The following is a 19,969-nucleotide window of genomic DNA, read 5'->3' as shown; positions in this document are numbered from 1 at the left end:
TGCTTTGTGCTATTACTCAGGATTTGGGAAATTGTGGCTGATGTCATTCCAGTCTGATAGTTTAGATGTGCTGAAAGGCTGAGAGAAAAGTTATTCAAGCACAACGACTACAAAAAGTTGTGCAAATGGTGGGGGAGATTGTGCCTGCGGACTGATGGACACATAAATATACACGTAAGTGATAGGATTAGCAAGGACACGGGAGGCTTGTTATTTCTGCCTGGCCGGGATGGCTGTGAGGATCACGGAAGAGCTCGTCACAAGAGCAATCGAGGCAGGAGATTACCACAGGCTAGGACGCAATGGCAGCTCCGTGTCGCCTGTGCTGTCCCCGCGAGCTGGCTTTGGGCAAAGCCGGGCGGGCAGAGCTCGGCATCGCTCGGTGCCTGCAGTGCCGGGAGGAGGCTGCGGGCGCCGCTGTTGACCGAGGAGGAGCGAGAGGAAAGCCGGAACGCTGCCGGCAGCCCCGCCTGCTGCGGCCCGGTTAGCTCGCTCGCTCTGTCTCGGCGGCCAGGGCGGTATGTGAGCGTCCCCGCGGTGCGGAGCCGTGCTGCAGCGAGGCGGAGGGGGGTGGCATCAGCCAGAAGGGAGACACGGACCGGGTGCAGAGGAGCAGGAGCCGGAAGCTGATCGGAGTCAGGGAGCTGCGTGGTCGGCGCGGGGTGGGGTCTGCGGCGGAGATGGGCGCGGCGGGAAGGCGCTGGGGCCGGCGGGAGCGAGCCCTGCTGTGGACCATCCTGGTGGCAGCGTGGGACGCGGCGTGGGGGCAGCTGCGCTACTCGGTTCCCGAGGAGCTGCCCAAGGGCTCGTTCGTGGGCGACGTGGCCAAGGACCTGGGGCTGGAGATGCCGGCGCTCCGCGACCGCGGCATCCGAGTCGCCTCCGAAGGTAGGATGCAATATTTCACTCTGCACGGGAAAACGGGCCATTTGGTGACAGCGGAGAGGATAGACAGGGAGCAGCTGTGCCGGTTGGTGGAGAAATGCGTTCTGCGCTGTGAGGTGATCGTGGAGGGGGACATGAAGTTTTATGAAATCGAAGTGGAGATCACGGACATTAACGACAACGCGCCCAGCTTCCGACAAGCAGAAAAAGAACTGAGAATGAGCGAGATGACAGCTCCGGGGTCACGGTTTCCATTGGTCGAGGCTCACGACCCGGACTCGGGCCCGAATTCCCTGCAGCGCTACGAGCTGAGCGGCGACGAGCACTTCTCGCTGGCCGTGCAGGCGGGTCCCGGCGGGGATCAGCGTCCCGAGCTGGTGCTGGCGAAGGCGCTGGACCGGGAGGAGGCGGCGTTTCACGAGCTGGTGCTGAGGGCGAGCGATGGCGGAGAGCCTGCGCGGACGGGCACGGCGCGGATCCGCGTGGCGGTGCTGGACGCCAACGACAACGCGCCCGTGTTCAGCCAGGAGGAGTACACGGTGCGTGTGCCCGAGGACATGCCCGTGGGCTCCCTCCTCGTTATCGTCACTGCCTCTGACGCTGATGAGGGGTTGAACGGACACGTGAAATACATTTTCCATAAAATTTCAGACCGGGCGTCGGAACTTTTCCATTTGGACTCTGAGACTGGAGAAATATCCCTGAAGGACAATTTGGACTTTGAGGAAGTATCCACACATGAACTGGAGGTGCAGGCACTCGACGGAGGAGAGCTTTTCGATGCAGCGAAAGTCGCGATAACAGTGACAGACGTCAACGACAACTACCCCGAGATTTCAGTGCGATCGTTTCTGAGCGAGATATCGGAGGACTCGCCATCGGGGACTGTGGTGGCCCTGCTGCACGTGCAGGACAGGGACTCGGGGGTGAACGGCCAGGTGCGCTGCTCGCTGGACGAGGGTGTCCCGTTCCGGCTGCGGAGCTCGCAGGGCAGCTACTACAGTGTGATGACATCGAGGGAGCTGGACCGCGAGAAGGTGTCGGAGTACAACGTGACGGTGCGGGCGGTGGACGGCGGGTCGCCGGTGAAGGAGAGCAGCGCGGTGCTGGCGCTGCGGGTGCTGGACGTGAACGACAACGCGCCGGTGTTCGCGGAGCCGCGCTACAGCGCCCGGCTGGCAGAGAACAACGCGGCGGGAGCGCTGGTGCTGACGGTGCGGGCAACGGACGCGGACTGGGGGCAGAACGCGCGCGTGCGGTACCGGCTGTCGGAGGGGCGTGTGCGGGGCGCGCCGCTCTCGTCCTACGTGTCGGTGCAGGCGGAGACGGGCGCGCTGTACGCGCTGCGCTCGTTCGACTACGAGGAGGTGCGCGAGGTGCGGCTGTGGGTGTGGGCGGAGGACGGCGGCTTGCCGGCGCTGAGCAGCAACGTGTCGGTGGTGCTGGAGATCGTGGACGAGAACGACAACGCGCCGCAGGTGCTGTACCCGCCGGCGGCGGCGCCTTCGGCGGCGGTGTCGGGCTGGGCGGGCGTGGAGCTGGCGCCGCGGTCGGCGGAGCCCGGGGCGCTGGTGGCCAAGGTGGTGGCGGTGGACGCGGACGCGGGGCAGAACGCGTGGCTGTCGTACGAGCTGGCCAAGGCGACGGAGCCGGGGCTGTTCCGCGTGGGGCTGCACAGCGGCGAGGTGCGCACGGCGCGCTTCCCGCTGGCCCGCGACGCGGCGCGCCAGAGCCTGGTGGTGGTGGTGAAGGACCACGGGCGGCCGGCGCTGTCGGCCACGGCCACGCTCACGGTGGTGCTGGCCGAGAGCGTGGCCGAGCTGCTCTCGGAGCTGGGCAGCGCGGCGGCGGCGGTGCCGGGCGAGCCGGCCGCCAGCCTCACGCGCTGGCTGGTGCTGGCCGTGGCGGCCGTGTCCTGCCTCTTCCTCGCCTTCCTGCTGCTGCTGCTGGCGCTGCGCCTGCGGCACTGGCGCCGCTCGCAGCTGCTGGCGACGTCGGGCAGCGCCTCCTTGCGCGGCGTCCCGGCCTCGCAGTTTGTGGGCATCGACGGCGTCCGCGCCTTCCTGCACTCCTACTCGCACGAGGTGTCTCTCACCGCTGACTCTCGCAAGAGCCATCTCCGCTTGTCCTCAGGCAGCTGCTGCGACACCCTCCCGGCCCGTCCGCCTCCCGACGAGCCCGCGCCGCTGCTCGGGGAGGACTTTGCCTCTCTCCCGGTGAGTTCCTTTCAGGTGCTTTCCTTCTCTCCACTTTCTTTCTCGGGCTGCTTCTCTGCCCTTTCCTTGGAAATGGCATCATGCCCCGGTTAGAAATTTCCGGTTAATATTTTGTGTATTTTAGGCAGCTTTCTTGCTTGTTTCATAGCATTACCTGTTTGCACGTGTTGTACCACTTCACCTTTTATCGTTTGTTTTTATCAGTTGAAGGCAGTGTGTGAGAAATTGAGCTTTCTACATTTTTAATAGCGGTACTCATTAGATTCTCTTTTTGTGTGCTTCTTACCAGCCAGAGTGGTTTTACATATAGGATGGGACTATTGCAAACACAGAATGGTTTTATGTTAACCGCGTGTTAATTGAGGTGTTTTGTCCATCTTTGCTTTCACATACTTCTTAGTCTTCCCTTGTGGCACATCTTTTTTATTTAACTGCCTTTATTTGGGAAGAATATAAGCTGTCGTTGGAAATGAAACCCTTCTCTGGGTTGGGTCTTGGTCTTGTCTCGTGTTCCTCACACACAGGGTGTTCCTCAGCCAGTAGTGACAGCACTTTCAATTTTGCATCCCAGAATTAAGACACTGGATGTGCTTTTTCCTCAACCAGAAGCCCCTTCACAGGCATCCCTACGAATTCCTTGTTGCTTGTGGAAATTTCCTTCTTTGGTTCAAAAGTGAGCTCCATGCTCTGGATTGAGGAAGACTGAAGAGCGAAATTAGTTACTAGCAATTGTTACATTCCAAAATACATGTGTGTACTGTGCTCTTCCAAACATGAAGAACTGGATGTTCCCAGACTGAGCCTTGTGTCTGTAGACTCCACAAACCACTTCTTAGACCTCCAAACTATGGGTGAAGTACTATAGAGAGTATTGTAGCGGTTCCTTTTGGGCTACACTACAGTGTGGCAGCTCAAGACATGTGAAGATACTCTTGCTGTGAAAGGTTATTTTGTGATTTTATGTTGCCTTACAGCTTGTTTCGTACCATTATCCCTGGTGTACCAGCGCTGGGTCTATGTTTAAAATCTGCTTTCTCCTGTGCTCCTTACCAGCTGCTGGGTACATCCAGAGTCTTATTGCACATGGAATGATTTTGTGAGAGTGAGCTTGTTTCCCACGAGAAGCCTCTTTGCACAGCTACCTTGTGGCCTCCTCTGCCAAATGAGAGTTGATCTCCCAGTGATCGTTGCTGTCCTGTGGTCACTTTGTATCTACTGCTCGTCATTGTGTCTTTTACCATAGGGTATAGTTAGAGGTAGCAGGGTAGCTGAGGGTGTAGCAATAGTATGTTCTAATGTTTCTAATGCTGATACAATGTTCTTGTTTATCACTGTTGCCTTACAACATAGTTTTCACTTAATATTTGTAAAAATGTAAGCACACATTAGGACTGCAATGCAAGAAACGTTAAGGAAGAACAGCATTCTGCATAAATATCTGCTCGGTATAGGTAGGTAGCCCTCTTGCATGTGTCTCTCCACCTGAAGAAGAGTGTGGCTGCTTCTTTGTGACAATGGTCGTGTTGGTGAGGAAGAGCCTATTCTCAGAGCGATGTTGTGGCTGTGATTAAGAACTGCTACAGTGGAATAAGCTTGTGAAGGAGAAACTGAGTCCTGTAGACAGTCTCTTTGTACCATCTAAGAGAGCTGCCAGAATGGCATAATAGGAAGCTGAGTTATCAGCAGGTCCAGTGAATGAGCACAATAGCCAGCCATGCTGTCATCTCTTGTCCAGAGCAATAGGAGTATTAGGAAAATCTGCTGTTCCTGTAGTTTCAAAACCCGTGGTCTTGTAGCACTTCGTATGGTTCAGGTGGTGATAATGTGCCCCTCTCTCTCCATGGTCATGAACCAAGATGTGGTGGTTTACAGAGTCTTGCATTCTGTGGTTTCCTTCGGCTGTTGCGAAGAGGTGGTGTTACTTGTACAAACAGGCACTGAGGAGGATCAAGTACTTTTTCATAGGCCATGCACTTGAGGGTTTTATCCTTTCCATTTGCAGAGCACCCCACATCTGGGCTGTTTTGTGTATTGTCGGTGCAAAGAACATGCTGCTGTGTTTGTGTCATGGGTGAACTGTATTCTCCATTGCTGCCCTCCTGACTTTTCTTCTTGCGACTTTTGTTGTATTCTTTTCTGCAAGTCTATGCCTATCCTGGGAAGGATAACTTGGACAGCACATGTCCCAGACACCACGGGCATCACCAGCGAGTACACCACTCTTTACAATTCTTAGAATTGCACAGTTAATTGAGGTCTCCTTGGCCATGGGGACCTTTTCGCTGCCCGTCCACGTTCTTAGATCTTGCTAATTTTCCCCCATCTCAGCCATTCTGAGAGGTATATAAGATAAAAGGGATATAAGTAACTGGAGGTTCTGGTGCTTCCTTTCCACAACAGCTCCCCCTTTGAAGCATTTTGTAGCTGCTGCTTCACAAAGCTCGTAGAAATTAAATTGCTGAAGAAAGACAACCTGCAGCAGTAGTAGAAACTGTTGGAATATGTCAGATATTTGCTGTGCAGTGTACGTGCTTGAACTCACCTGTACTTACCTGTGCTTGCTGTACGAGGTTTGCGCGCTGCTCCGCTGCTTGGTAACGCGTTCCCCAACCAGACTCGTAATTTCCCCAACTGAACAGAGCTGCTTGGTTCTCCTTCCCCCGGGTGTGAGAAACCCCGAACTGAAGGATGAACGAGTTTTTTGGTGGCCGATGGCGCCGACTGCTGGTAGCCGCTGACAGTGCGATTCAGAGCGTAGAGACCGGATCACCGCGCTGCCATCACCCGGCTGCGGCGGTGCCGCGGCGCCTCCGGGTGCCGCTGTTGGCCAACGCGGAGCGGTACTGGAGCCGGAGCGGGAGCCACCGCAGCGTCCTGCCCCCGCAGACTCTCGCTCTCCCGTAGCTGGCCACAGCGGCACGGGCAGCAAAGGCGAGAGGCGACGCTGGCAGCAGCGGCGTCAGAGCCGACGCCGAGCTCGCTGCCCTTCGGCAGCCCCTGCTTCCGCTGAGGAAAGGGGCTGGAAGGGGAGACGAAGTGAGCGCTGCCGGCAATGGCGAACAGGCAGAGGCAAGGGCAGAGCCGGCGGCCATCAGCCGGGCGAGTGCTTCTGCCCACTTTGCTGCTGTGCTGGTGCTGCCGGGCGGCGCCGGAGCGGCTCCACTACGCCATCCCTGAGGAGCTGGACAGAGGCTCCCTGGTGGGGCCGCTGGCACGGGACCTGGGGCTGAGCCCGGCAGAATTGCCGGCACGCAAGCTGCGGCTGAGCGCCGCGAAGCAATACTTTACCGTGAGTGGGGAGAACGGGAACCTGTACGTGAGCGAGAGACTGGACCGGGAGGAGATGTGCGGCGAGTCGGCGTCCTGCTCCATCAGTTTCGAGGCGCTGGTGCAGAACCCGCTCAACGTTTTCCACGTGGACGTGGCCATCCAGGACGTGAACGACAACGCGCCGCGGTTTCCACAAGACAGTTTCCAGCTGGAGATCAATGAGTTAACTTCTCCCGGCGCCCGGTTTTACTTGGGCATGGCAGAAGACGCAGACGTGGGCAGCAACTCGCTGCAGAGCTACAAGCTGGAGGCCAACGAATACTTCGCAGTGGAGGTGAAGGAGAGGAAGGACGGCCGCAAATTCGCGGAGCTGGTGCTGCTTCGGGCGCTGGACCGGGAGAGAGAACAGACCCTGCGGTTGGTGCTGACGGCGGTGGACGGCGGGGACCCGCCCCGGAGCGGCACCGCCCAGCTCTGCATCAACGTCACCGATGCCAACGACAACGCCCCCGTGTTCGCGCAGGAGCGGTATCGAGTGAGCCTGCGGGAGGATGCACTGCCGGGATCGACAGTGGTGAACGTGTCCGCCTCCGATGCCGACGCTGGCAGCAACGCCCGCATCACGTACGGCTTCGGGAAAATGCCGCCTAAGGTGCTTCAGAAGTTCATGGTGGATGCGGAGAGCGGGAGGATCACGCTGCAGGAGGCGCTGGACTTTGAGGATACGCGTTCGTTCAGCCTGGCAGTGGAAGCGAGGGACGGGGGTGGGCTGTTGGCGCACTGCGAGGTGGAGGTGGAGGTGCTGGACGTGAACGACAACGCGCCCGAAATCACGGTGCTGTCGGTGTCGAGCCCAGTGCCGGAGGATGCTCCGTCCGGCACAGTGGTGGCTGTGCTGAACGTGAAGGACCCGGACTCCGGGAAGAATGGTCAGGTGTGGTGCGAGCTGTCGGGCGAGACGCCGCTGTCGCTGGCGGCGTCGTCGGGCGGCTTGTACAAGGTGGTGACAGCGAGCGCACTGGACCGGGAACAGGAGTCCGAGCACCGGGTGACGGTGGTGGCGAGGGACCGGGGCAGCCCGGCGCTCTCGAGCAGCACGGTGCTGGTGCTGGAGGTGTCGGACGTGAACGACAACGCGCCGGTGTTCGAGGAGGCCGCCTACAGCGCCTACGTGGCAGAGAACAACGCGGCGGGCGAGCTGGTGCTGCACGTGAGCGCGCGGGACGCGGACGCTGGCAGCAACGGGCGCGTGAGGTACTCGATGGAAGGCGGCAGCGCGGGCGCGGCGCCGTACGTGTCGGTGGAGGCGCAGAGCGGCGCAATGTACGCGCAGCGCTCCTTCGACTACGAGCAGTGCCGCGAGTTCGCGGTGGTGGTGCGGGCGCAGGATGGCGGGGAACCGGCGCGGAGCTCGACGGCGACGGTGCGCGTCTTCGTGTTGGACCGCAACGACAACGCGCCGCGGGTGCTGTGGCCGGCGCCGGTCCCCGGAGAGGACCCGGGATCGACCCCCTTCGAGATGGTGCCTCGGTCGGCCGAGGCCGGGTACCTGGTGGCCAAGGTGGTGGCGGTGGACGCGGATGCGGGGCGCAACGCCTGGCTGTCGTACGAGCTGGTGCAGGCGCCGGAGCCGGCGCTGTTCCGCGTGGGGCTGCACAGCGGCGAGGTGCGCACGGCGCGGGCCGTGTCGGACAGGGACGCGGCGAAGCAGCGGCTCGTGGCCGTGGTGAAGGACCACGGGCAGCCGGCGCTGTCGGCCACGGCCACGCTGCACGTGGTGCTGGCCGAGAGCTTGCAGGAGGCGCTGCCGGAGCTGAGCGACAGAGATGCTGTGTCCGAGCTGACGTCTGATCTAAATCTCATTCTTGTAGTGGCACTCGCTGCCGTGTGCTGCTTGTTCTTTTTCACAGTCATTTTGATATTGTTCTTTAAATGCCGACGGTCGAGGAGCCCTCCCGTTTTTATTACTTCTGATAAAGAAATGTATTCCACCCTGGGCTCCAAAGCACCGTACAACTACTGCAGCAGCACTTTGCCCTTGCCCTACTCCTATGAGGTGTGTTTAGCCTCCGAGTCGGGACAGAAGGATTTTACATTTGTGAGACCAGAGGCAGCGGCGCTGTCTGACCATCTCCAAGCCCGGGAACCTGGCTCAGGCACTGACTCTGGCAAAGACCCTCCTAGCCCTGGGATCTCGACACAGGTAAGTTTCTGTCCTGGGATCCCTCTCTGTCGGCTTGTGTGAATCTTCGGGCTTGTGTGAAATCTTCCTCTGCTGTCCGCTCAGAGATGAGTGGGCAACCGGCAGAGCTCAACGTCGCCTCTGGGAGCACTGCTCAATAGCTTGGGAGGGTCTCTGCAAGTTTTGGGGGGCACATGGGCCCCGGACTTTTCCATTTTACCTGCCCAATCTCGTCAGCGATTTGTCGTTTGTGCCCCGAGGCGCAACACAATGTTGTCAGTACTGCTGTCTGTCCTACTCCTAGCGCAAGTTTCACTGAGCCGGTGTGGTGAGTGGATGCAGGGTGGAGCGGGGCCAAAAATGTCTTGAGGTCCGAGGCTGAGGCAGCCCTTTCGTCTTGGTGTAGTGACTGCTTCCTTTATTATCCCAGCCAGATCTGTTTTCCTGTGATAACGATGTGTAATCTATCCCGGCGTGATTCGTTCAGTGAGGCAGCAACTCTCTTCCCGGGTTTTGCCAACTTTAGTTGATTTTGGTGTTTTTTTTTTTCCTACTCTGAACCTCTCAAAAGGAAGATGGCACACCCGTGACTTACCATATCCCCGCCGTATGGGGAACCGGGGTTGGTGCCTCACTGTAGCTCTGAATCCGGAGCAGAGCAGAAAATGCTTTGGGTTTGCTGCTGCCACCGGCTTCTCCTGAGCCCCGGCAGAGCCGGGAATAATATCATTGACCGGCTTTGGCTGGGATTTGGCTTGAGCCCGTCCCCGAAGGAATTCCTGATGTAGGGAAAATGCGTTTTTCCCCTTAAACTGTCACACGTTTCCACTTCTCTCTCTCCAAATGGTGAGAGCAATGGAACAATATCTGGAGCAATTTCATTTCTGGAGCAGTGAAGCATCACTTTCAATGTTCGGGCTTCCTGTCAAAGTAAGGGAGAAGTAATGTCTGCAGATTAGCCAAAATATATGGAAATGTTCGGTCTTCCATGCCTTTCCTGAGATCTTTGCTGTACTCAGCTCTCCGCTGCTTGGCCGTTCTGCTATTGTTGGGATTAGGCAGACCAGGTACTCTGAATAGGGGTTGTGTGTGCATACATGAGAAACACCTTAAGAATTGTGGTACTCGTGGTAGACAAAATTACTCAGTAAACTGTGTTTAGGAAAGACGAGAAACGGGCAGTGCTCGGGAAAAAAAGATTTAGGGCTTTCAGAGAAAATGGGTGGCTGAATGCTGTTTCAAAATTTGCCTCAGTGCAAGCTGCGGATTTTCTACTCTTTAGAATATATATAAGAAAAGTAATTGGGATTTGGTTGCATAAGGACCTATGAGAAATGAGCTCAAAGCACTGTGAGCCTGCAGACGTAATGTGTTACAGAAGTGCTCCTAAAAGGATAGAGAGGAATAACATACACTTAAGTGCACTATTCAGCTGCGGTGGTTAAAGCATACAATTTTCTTTCTGTCTTTAAATTGCTCCGAAATTAAATTCTATTAAAATACAGCGTTAGATGACTAACGTTGGGTATTACCAGCGTGGTGCCTATACTTTTATCACATTCTGTGGACTGGTGATAAGAATGCTAAGTAGACCTGATAGGATTTATTACTCGCAGAGTTTATTCAGTAGGAAAGGAAATAGCATGCAGAGAGGAAAGACTGTGCCGACCCGTTTGACACTGCATCTGTGGGCAGATCCTGCCCGCTCACGGCAAGTAAAAGGGCTGTACGGAGCGAGGACAGAATCAAGGTCCCTGTGTCGTATCTCCCACGTTGGTCTGGGTTAATTGCAGCCCTTCCACGTTGCAGCCATGACAAGCAGCGGGGTAACAGAAATGCAGCCACTGCGTTTCCGAATGATACGGAGAAAACTCCAGGAACAAACTCGCCAACAAAGTTTTCAAGCTGACAAGCAGGTATTCTTTATTGCGGCACCGGGAGGCACGGGGGATAGCTCCAGCTAGTGTGTATCACCCCAATTGCCACACAAGCCGTCCTTTTATAGCCACTGGGCATACATACATATTCATGAGGCTACGTATGGATTACATCATTTTCCAGAGAGTTCCTCGCATGCGTACAGAATTGTGGTGGTGGTCTCTGAGGGTCGTTTACTTCCTCCAACAATCTTCATCACTTCTGGCAGCCTTTGAAGCACGCGCAGTAGATGCTCATACCAGTTTAGTTGGTTCGTTAGCCCCAGAGACATAATAATCCTTCTATCCTCCTACTCATCAGTTAGTTTAACTGTAGCCCATCCTGGACCCCTGCTGTTCCCAGATACTCATCCCTGTGTCCTGTTCTTATCCCTGTGTCCTGTTCTTCTAGACTGTTTTTTTCTTAAAACTATGTCAACTATAACGATTTATCTTGTGAGAATTCTCAGTATGTTCTCTAGCTGCACTCTATATATTTTTTCTCTATGTATCATGCACCTCAGTAATTTTCCATTGCTACCATTACAAAGCCTTCAAACTTAACATTACTTAAAACTAATTCTAAAGATTTCTATATTATATTTTGTGATTGTGCCTCCCCCTTTGTCTCAAATTCCCCCCTTTTTCTATCCTTTTGCAAATTTTTGCAACTTTTTTTTTCATATATTCCCATTACCATCAAAAGTCTTTTTGAAATAATTTCCCATTTCTACTTGGTGCTTAATTTAATTCCTTTTCCAATCTTCATAATTTATCATAGACCATTTACAACACCAGAGGGAACATTGTATCCTATCACAAGTAATCAATATCAACATAACATCAATATTCCTGCAACCAGTTGCCTCAACCAGGAGAGACTGGGTAACCATGAAGTTAACTTTTTCCATATTTCTTCAAAACCCCAGGAGGTGTCATCCATGGCCATTTCGTCTTACGAAACAGGTTTGCAGGAGAGCCTTGTCTTTTCTCTCGGTCTGCGAATGAACTCCTGGGAGCTCCTTTCCAGCCCGAATTATTTCCCAGACATCGCCATCCTTTCCATAGCTGTCTCGGCTGTGGGAGGACACTTAGACGCTGTTTCTTGGCCACAGCCGCCATTGACATTGCTCTGGCGCGCCTCTTATCAAGCTTCCTTGTCCATTTCCCACCGTGATAGCTGAGCAGTTACGCATGTGATGGAAAAACAACCTGAAATTACAGTAGTTTTATTCATATGAGCACTCGAAACCAGCCACAACCGCAGGCTGGCATCCCGGGAATTGTCTGTTTCTTGCCCAGGCGCTGCCGGTGCCGTGGTTCACGCAGTGCCGTGAACCTGCTGGACTGTTGTTGTACGGGAACGGGAACCGCTCCCGACCCCGGCGAACCAGACCGTGCATTTCCCTGCGTCTGGCTGGTAGAAACAGGTACCAAAGAGCAAGCTGGGAGGCGGTGAGAGCAGGAGGGCGTATTAAACCGAGAACTTTACGATTTGTAGGGAAAGATGCCTGCGGGTACAGTGACGGGACATGGAGGGGGCGCCTGGGGAGGGTACAGGAGGTGCCGGTCCCAGGTGCTCCTGGGAACCCCGCAGCAGGAGCTGCCCTGCGAGGTGACTGTGCTGCGGCCGGAGCAGCTGCTCATCACTCGGCAGCACTAAATCTGTGTCGTTTTACCGGCTACGCTGCTTTGGCGGCACAAAGGCTCGACGCCGTGAGGTATCAGGAAGGATCTGACCAAGCGCTTGGGTGGCAGAACCGGCATTCTGAAGGTCCCGAAGGACACGGAGCTGGATTTCTCCGGCGCCCTGTGTACTCCGGCAGACCCTCTTCACCTTCCCTTCTTGTTCCCGCTGCTTCTTTCCAGCGCGGTTTTCCCGGGACATCCCCACCCTCCCCCGTTTCCATCCCTCTTTCTGGCGTCATCCTCTCCACTATCTCTTACACCTTCCTTCCCGCACACGGCAGTCCCCGTGCCCTTTCTACACTGCCTCTCCCAGCCCGGCTGTCCTTATCAGCCGGGTTTCTCACAGGGATCTTCTTTCCCTTCGGGGTCAACGGGCTGGAGCAGCGCTGCCTTCGGGCCGGGGCTGCCGCGCTCACCGACGAGCGCTGCCCCTCGGCGGGGTTCCGGTAGCCCTCCGCTCCCGTGCAGTTATTGGCCAGGACTGTGTGTGCCGCTGTCGGCCAATGGAGCTGGGGGGATCTGCCGGCCCGGCCCCGCTTGGAGCCGGGATGAGGCGCAGACGGTCTCAGAGAGAGCCCGGGAAGGAGTCGCGGCGCAGCCCGGAAAGCAATGCCCGTCCTCCTGCCGCCGCCGCTTCCCGGGGCGCGCTGGGCAGCGGCATGACGGGGCGAGCTGAGGATTTCTAGCCGGGGCGGGGGGACGAAGAGGTGAGCGCGGCCGTCCTGTGCGATGAACGGCGTTGCTGTAAGGAGCCGCGGGGTGACGACGGGGCAGGTACTGAGCCTCTTGCTTTTGTTCGGCGTTTCCGATTGGGTTTCCGCCGCTATTCGCTATGCGATTCCCGAGGAGGCGCGGAGAGGCTCCGCGGTGGGAAACGTGGTAGCCGACTTGGCGTTGGACCTGGAGCGGCTGCCGGGACGCCGGCTGCGGGTGGTGTCCGGCGGCAGCAAGAAGTACTTCGGGGTGGATCTTGCGAGTGGCGCGCTGCTGGTGAGCGAGCGGATCGACCGGGAGGAGCTGTGTGGAGCGCTCTCTCCCTGCTCCCTCAGCTTTGAGATCGTGGTGGAAAACCCGCTGGAGCTGTACAGCGGCGCCGTGGAGATCCAGGACATCAATGACAACGACCCGGTTTTTCCCAGCAGCCAGGCGAGGCTGGAAATCAGCGAGTCGGTGGCGGCGGGAGCTCGCTTCCCGCTAGAGAGCGCGCAAGACCCCGATGTGGGGATTAACTCTTTGCAGACCTACCAGCTCAGTGCCAACCCCCACTTTGTGCTCGACGTGCAGACGAGGGTGGATGGCAGCAAGTATGCGGAGCTGGTGCTGGAGAAGGAGCTAGACAGGGAGGAGCAACGGGAGTTGCACTTGGTCTTGACCGCACTGGATGGAGGCAGCCCGCCACGGTCAGCCCACGTGCAGATCCACATTGATGTCGTGGACGCCAATGATAACGCCCCGGTCTTCAACCAATCCACCTACAAGGCAAGTGTGAGGGAGAACACACCCAGTGGTACCTTGGTTGCCAGGATCAATGCGTATGATCTTGATGATGGGCCCAATGGAGACATCATCTATTCCTTCAGCAGCCACACACCCGCCAAGGTACGAGAACTCTTTGCTCTGGACTCAGCCACAGGGGAGCTGAGGGTGAAGGGACAACTGGACTATGAGGAAACAAAGCTGTACGAGATTTACTTACAGGCTAAAGACAAGGGTGCTGTTCCTGGTGTGGCTCATTGCAAAGTGCTGGTGGAAGTTTTGGATGTGAATGACAATGCTCCAGAGGTGACAGTGACTTCTGTGTACAGCCCTGTGCCTGAAGATGCAGCCCCAGGGACGGTCGTAGCTCTGCTGAGTGTAACCGACTTGGACTCCCATGACAACGGTCTGGTGAACTGCTTCATTTCCCCTGGGATCCCGTTCATGCTCAGCTCCTCCCTCAAAAATTACTACACATTGAAAACAAAAGCAGCTCTGGACCGGGAAAAGACATCAGAGTATAACATCACTGTCACAGCCAAGGACTCGGGCTCACCACCCTTGTCTGTGGCAAAACAGATCCTGGTGCAGGTATCAGATGTCAATGACAATGCGCCCAAGTCTTCCAAGGACTCGTACGATGTGTATGTGCTGGAGAACAACATGCCTGGCATTCCCATTCTTAATGTCAGTGCCACAGACCCAGACCTTGGGCGCAATGCCCATCTCTCCTATACCCTCTTGCAGGGTGACTCCAATGTAGGCCACCTCTTCTCTATCAACCGGGAGAATGGCACCCTCTACCTGCTCACGTCTCTGGACCATGAGGACCAGGTGGAGTTCAGCATGACTGTGCAGGTCCAGGATGGTGGGTCTCCACCTCTGGCCACTAATGTCTCAGTCAGTGTGTTTGTCACTGACCTCAATGACAATGCCCCAACTGTGCTGTACCCTCACCCCAGCGCCAATGCCACCTATACTGATGTGCTGGCACCAGGCACTCCTGCCGGGCACATGGTCACCAAGGTGGTGGCAGTGGATGCAGATGCAGGGTACAATGCATGGATCTCCTATACCCTGTTGCAGGCCACTGACCCCAGCCTTTTCTCAGTTGGGCTGCACAACGGGGAGATCTTCACAGCCCGCCAGCTCCGGGACGATGATGCTCCCCAGCACACACTAGTCATCCTGCTCAAAGACCATGGGGAGCCTGTGCTGTCTGCCAGTGCCACTGTCTCCATCTCTGTGGCTGAGATGGTCAAGGAGGTGCTCACTGACCTCACTGAAGTGTCACCTGCTGATCCCAAGAGGCATGTGACCTTCTATCTCATCCTGGCTGTGATCTTAGTGTCAGCAGCTTTCTTCATCACCATGTTGTCAGTAGGCATCTTCAAGTGCTACAAGTGGAGGCAGTCCAAGGAGCTGTACAACAGTTCCAGGAGCACCCTGTACAGGACACCGGGGCCCTTCCACCACATTGATGCTGTGCGGGGTGGCTTCATGCCACCCAACTTGTACCACCAGGTCTATCTCACTACAGACTCTCGCCAGAGCGATGTCCTGTGTAAAAAGCCCTTCTCTTCCAGCCCCCTGGGGAGCCGCCAGAGCACCATAAGGAATGGTGAGCCAGGGCTGTACCACCAGATCGTGGGCACTGCAAGCCGTCTCCCCACACCTGCTGAGGTAATGTAGCTCCTTCCTTGGCATGTCCCAGTGCTGGGCAGAGCCATGGTTCACTTGTGCCATATGCATATTATAGCGGATTGGGGTTGCGGGGAATATCCAGTTGTGCCATGCCTAAAGAGCATTTAGCAGTAGCTGAACAGGTCTTCTCTGGAGTTAAATGAGCCATCTTGAGTGCTGATGACATTTGCTCTGTGGTGAGCAGGATCAAGTGAGTCAGTTTGCTGAGGTGAACAAACATAGGTCTTTCAGATGCAGTTTTGGGTACGCCTTGCATGAGTAACCGATGGAAGCTGAGATCAGCTTGCAAAATCTTGCAAATCCATGGCAGAAGGTTTGCTGCAAATGGTGTATTCTTCCCTCTGCAAAATGAGAGCCAAGGGGAGTACTTGGTGGGGTCAGGGGCTGGGAGGGGAACATAGCCACTCTGCGTCATGCTCTGGTGTGGGCTGAGGAGGTGGTGGTGCAAATGGAGCTGAGAACCACCATCCTACTGGAAAACCAGGGTGTTGCTTCCCGTGGTGTAGCACGCAAAGCCAAAGGACAATGCTGGTTCCTCCGTTTGATGGTCTGTGGCCACAGAGCAGTCCTTCCCATCCATGTCTTGCTTTATGTTTGACTCCTGATGGCTCTGATTTTGTTTCTGTAGAAGTTTTGTGATGCTGACTTCAGTGTTGGGTGGCATTGCAGACTGCCCCAGTAGCTTGCAGGGCTTCATCATGCTGGATTGTAGCTCTGAGCAGGATGGTGAGCCTTCCACACAGGTGTTGTTTAAACAACCCTATTACAAGCTCTGTGTGATTTGTAATATGCTATCTCTGGGTGATGTCTAATATCCTGACTAAACAATCAGCAGCCAGGAAGGCATCTGCGCATGGCAGGCAGCTTCTGTGCTTCTTCCCCGCTGGGAATTGCGCATCTTGAGAGCTTTCAATTATAGCAATGCTTTGATCCTTTATGATGAGGCTGGGCGGTTGATCCAGTGGAATCAGGGAGACATCTGATGGGTTTCCGAGGTGGCTGGTGCCAGTAATGTGTCCCTTCTCGGGAGGCTGTGAGTAGGAGTGACCGGTTCCTTAGAGCAGAAGGAAGTGAGGTGCAGCGGAAGCTGTGCATGGGTGTGGGGCTGTGTGTGCCGCCTGCTTACTGCGGCCAAATCACAGACAGAGGCAGAAACCTCTCTCTTTTTATGGCTTTCTTTTTTTCTCTTCCCCCCTGCCTTGTGCTGCTGCTCAGACTCAGCACTTCTGATTTCTGGCAGATGGGAATGGCTGCAGCAGCTGCAGGAGCAAGTGTTCCTCTCTATTGTGTGGGCTGTGCTACAGCTGGGGACAAGGATGTCCCCTGCACCAAAGGGTCCTGGCAAGATGCCTCTGCGGCTGGGGACAGTAAATGATTAGGAAGGAGGTGATAATGGGCAGGAGGTAACTCGAGCCCCGGCTGGCACTGAGCCCTGAATTTGCAGTCTCTCTGGTGACAGAAGATCTAGCCCAGTGCCACGGACCATGTCAAGCCTGCAAAGGCTTTAATACCTCTTTGCTCTTTCAGGGCAATAGCCAGACCCCAATACCAATGCAGTGGGGATGGTGCTGGCCCCATCTATGGCAGGTGGCATATCCTGCCCTGAGGGATACTGCCCTGATCTCTCAGCTTCCTGGGTTGCCTTGGTCAGAACCTTTCTACAGGTGAGCTCTGGCCTTCTGAAAGAGGGATATCTCCTCTATCCGAGATATCCCATTCCCTTCCTGCCTCACCACCATCCCCATCCCAGGCTTTGGCAGACCCAAGCAACAGCAGGATTCCCCTTGTGAAGCCTGCCCCTTGCTCCAGCCCCTTGGTGACTGAGCCACCCTGGGACACTGAGTGGGTTCTCCCAGACCATGTGAGCTTCCTAGAGAGCTTTTGCTGAGGCGCCGCAGCAGCACCAAACCTATTTCCAGGGGTGCTGCACCCCGTGTTGCCAGTGGCAGTGTTTGTCACCCAGGTGTGCTGGCCTGGACTCTGCCTGGGATGGGGACAGGGCACATCCCAGAGACAAGGTTACTGGTGACACCATCAGAAGCCCTCAGGGAATGAGTACATCCAAGCAGGTATTGGTTTCTGGACGCAGGGAATCCACCTGTCTAGCTTTTTGCTGCTCTGGCCCTTTAAGAATGCCTTCTCTCTCCCCTCAACACCGCCTCCTCCCCGCCCCCCCCCCCCCGCTTCCCAAAGCAGGCAGTAGGTGGGACTCGGACCGCGTTCTGCACTAATCGGGAGGTTCCTTGCTCTGTTTTTCCCTGACTGGCAGCAGCGTTGTGCAGCCCCGTGGCTCTCGGACTCTGTGTGTGTGTGTGGGGGGGGGTGGGGTGCATGGGGGGGGTGTGCTGCAGAGCATCTCCGCCGCCTCTGTCATTTCCCAGAAGGATGATGTCCCTCTCACGGTGCGCCGTGCATGAGTGTTCCCAGTCTCTCTTGCCTGTTCCTCCAGGTCCCCTTGGTGCCCAGGCACGGGATAGGCAGGGTCCCAGACAGGAGCTGAGTCCCCTGCCTGTCGCATTGCTGTGGACCCTAGCCTCCCAAGATCTATGTGCACTGAAGGGGGGTCAGGGTGGTCTTGAGTGCACCGAGGACAGGACTCCAGGGCATAACTGCACAAGGCTTCTGCAGGGATGTGAACTGAGTTCACTCAGTAGCTTGCCATCATTCTCGGAGACAGGGAGAGGGGGAAATTGCTATGATGCTTCCCACAGGGGAGGCTGATAACCCTGCTTTTGCTCTGCAGAAGATTGCTTGTCTGCAAAGCAGAATTTGAGTATGTTTGCCAGGTGGGATGCTCGGACCTCCTTCCCAGTCTGACATCCTGACCCGATGTGGTAATCTGGTGGTCTGGTGGGCTTGTTGCCTGACTCTGTGTGTTTGCATTGACTTAGGTACTGTGAAGGTTGGCCCCTTCCTTGTCCCAGGGTGAAGTGGCATCCAGCCAGGTGTGCACGGGAAGCAATTGCATTCTGGCTTTGAATGGCTCATCCAGCTCTGCCTTCCCACCTTCTTCCTCCAAGACCCACGGGGCCCTGGCAAGGCTGGGTGTTCCTGTCTCGGTGAGAGGTCCCCTAGCTGATGCTGGTACTGGTGGCAGTGATACCTTACTTACAGAGGCAATAACGGGGTGAAGGCAGTGGCCAAAGCATTAGCTGAGGGGGAGAAGAGTGGGAGAAGAGCCCCCGAATCCTCAGGGCTCTAACAAGTACCTTTTCATCGGGCATGAAAAGTCTTGGCCCGTGTTCATGACAGCTGCCCTTTGTCTGTGGGTGCGATGTGAAGCCACCATTGTGGAAGGGGGAGCACACAGGGAGGGCTTGTACCTAACTTCCAGGCTACCAGGACGTGCAGTTTCCCTGCGAACGAGAAGCGAGCTGTGGGAGCAAGTGACTCAGGCTGGCGGAGGGGAGGCCGGGGGTGGCAGCCCTGCTGGTGCCGCCGGCTCAGGCCCCTGCTTCCCGCACCTCCTGAGAGCGACTCCTGGCTGAGAGGGGACGGAGCTCCCGGCCAATTGGGCGCTGATCTGAAGCGGGGGGGGGGAAACCTGCTTCTCTCTTCCCCCACCCCCCCCCACCTCCGCGCTGGGGCTGTGATTCAGTTCCCCTCCCCCAGCCCACCCCCTCTGCTCGGAGGCTGACAGCCGGAGCCGCAGCCTGCCGGAGCCCCGGAGCTGTTTTCCAAGCCGTGGAAGAGAGAGACCCAGGGATTTTTTCTCAGCTCCCCAGAGCCTGCTGAGTCCCAGGCCGGACGCACACGGACATGGAAAGCGTCAGCCTCCAGCGACCCGCCTGGAAATGGCAAGTACTGAGTTTGTTTTTGCTCTGCGGCTGGGGCTGGGTCTCCGGGCAGATCCATTACTCGGTGGTTGAGGAGTCGGAGGTGGGAACCATGGTGGGGAACGTGGCCCGGGACCTGGGCTTGAAGGTGGAGGAGCTGCCAGGTCGTAGGCTGCGCCTGGGCTCAGAGGAGAGCCAGCGCTACTTCGCCGTGCGCCTGGACAGTGGCGCGCTGGTGGTGAGCCAGCAGCTGGACCGGGAGCGTCTGTGCGGAGCGGCTGTCAGCTGCGTCCTGTCGGTGCAGGTGGTGACAGAGAACCCCCTGCAGCTCTTCCGCCTGGAAGTGGAGATCCTGGACCTGAATGACAACTCCCCGAGCTTCCCCACCTCTCACCGCACCCTGCGCATCGCTGAGTCTGCCACAGTGGCTACGCGCTTCCCCCTGGAGAGCGCGCAGGACCCCGATGTGGGCACCAATGCTGTGGGTTCCTACCGGCTAAGTCCCAACTCCCACTTTTCCCTGGACGTCAAGCAGCAGCAGGATGGCAAACTCTTCCCGGAGCTGGTGCTGGAGCGTGCCCTGGACCGGGAAGAGGAGCCAGAACTGCAGCTGGTGCTGACAGCCATGGACGGAGGAAGCCCAGCCCGCTCGGGCACGGCACAGATAACAGTTCTGGTCCTGGATGTCAATGACAATGCACCCACCTTTGACCGTGCCACGTATAAGGTGCAAGTCCCGGAAAACACACCTGTGGGGGCCCTGCTCCTCCGTCTCAATGCATCTGACCCTGATGAGGGTCCCAATGGGGAGATACAGTATTCCTTTGGGGTTCACACTTCTGACTCAGTCCGGAG

The 19,969-nt window shown here is 56.6% G+C and overlaps 3 protein-coding genes across 3 annotated transcripts in view; all 3 read left to right on the top strand.

Moving 5' to 3' along the window:
- LOC134169068 (uncharacterized) overlaps positions 1 to 19,969 on the top strand; it is an 86,774-nt gene that overhangs the window by 37,986 nt on the left and 28,819 nt on the right. The window lies entirely within an intron of this gene.
- LOC134169059 (protocadherin gamma-B5-like) overlaps positions 1 to 19,969 on the top strand; it is a 51,839-nt gene that overhangs the window by 10,573 nt on the left and 21,297 nt on the right. The window lies entirely within an intron of this gene.
- Positions 671 to 12,608, top strand: LOC134169085 (protocadherin gamma-A10-like). Its single transcript, XM_062629321.1, has 3 exons — positions 671 to 2,261; positions 7,735 to 8,574; positions 11,772 to 12,608. The coding sequence occupies exons 1-3, from the start codon at positions 681 to 683 to the stop codon at positions 12,606 to 12,608; spliced, it is 3,258 nt and encodes a 1,085-aa protein (XP_062485305.1). The 5' UTR covers positions 671 to 680.

This window comes from Pezoporus occidentalis, unplaced genomic scaffold (assembly GCF_034315485.1).
Source record: "Pezoporus occidentalis ecotype Australia unplaced genomic scaffold, CSIRO_AGI_Poc_V1 ctg33, whole genome shotgun sequence".
NCBI classification, from domain to species: domain Eukaryota; kingdom Metazoa; phylum Chordata; class Aves; order Psittaciformes; family Psittacidae; genus Pezoporus; species Pezoporus occidentalis.
This window is presented reverse-complemented; position numbering and strand designations above follow the sequence as displayed.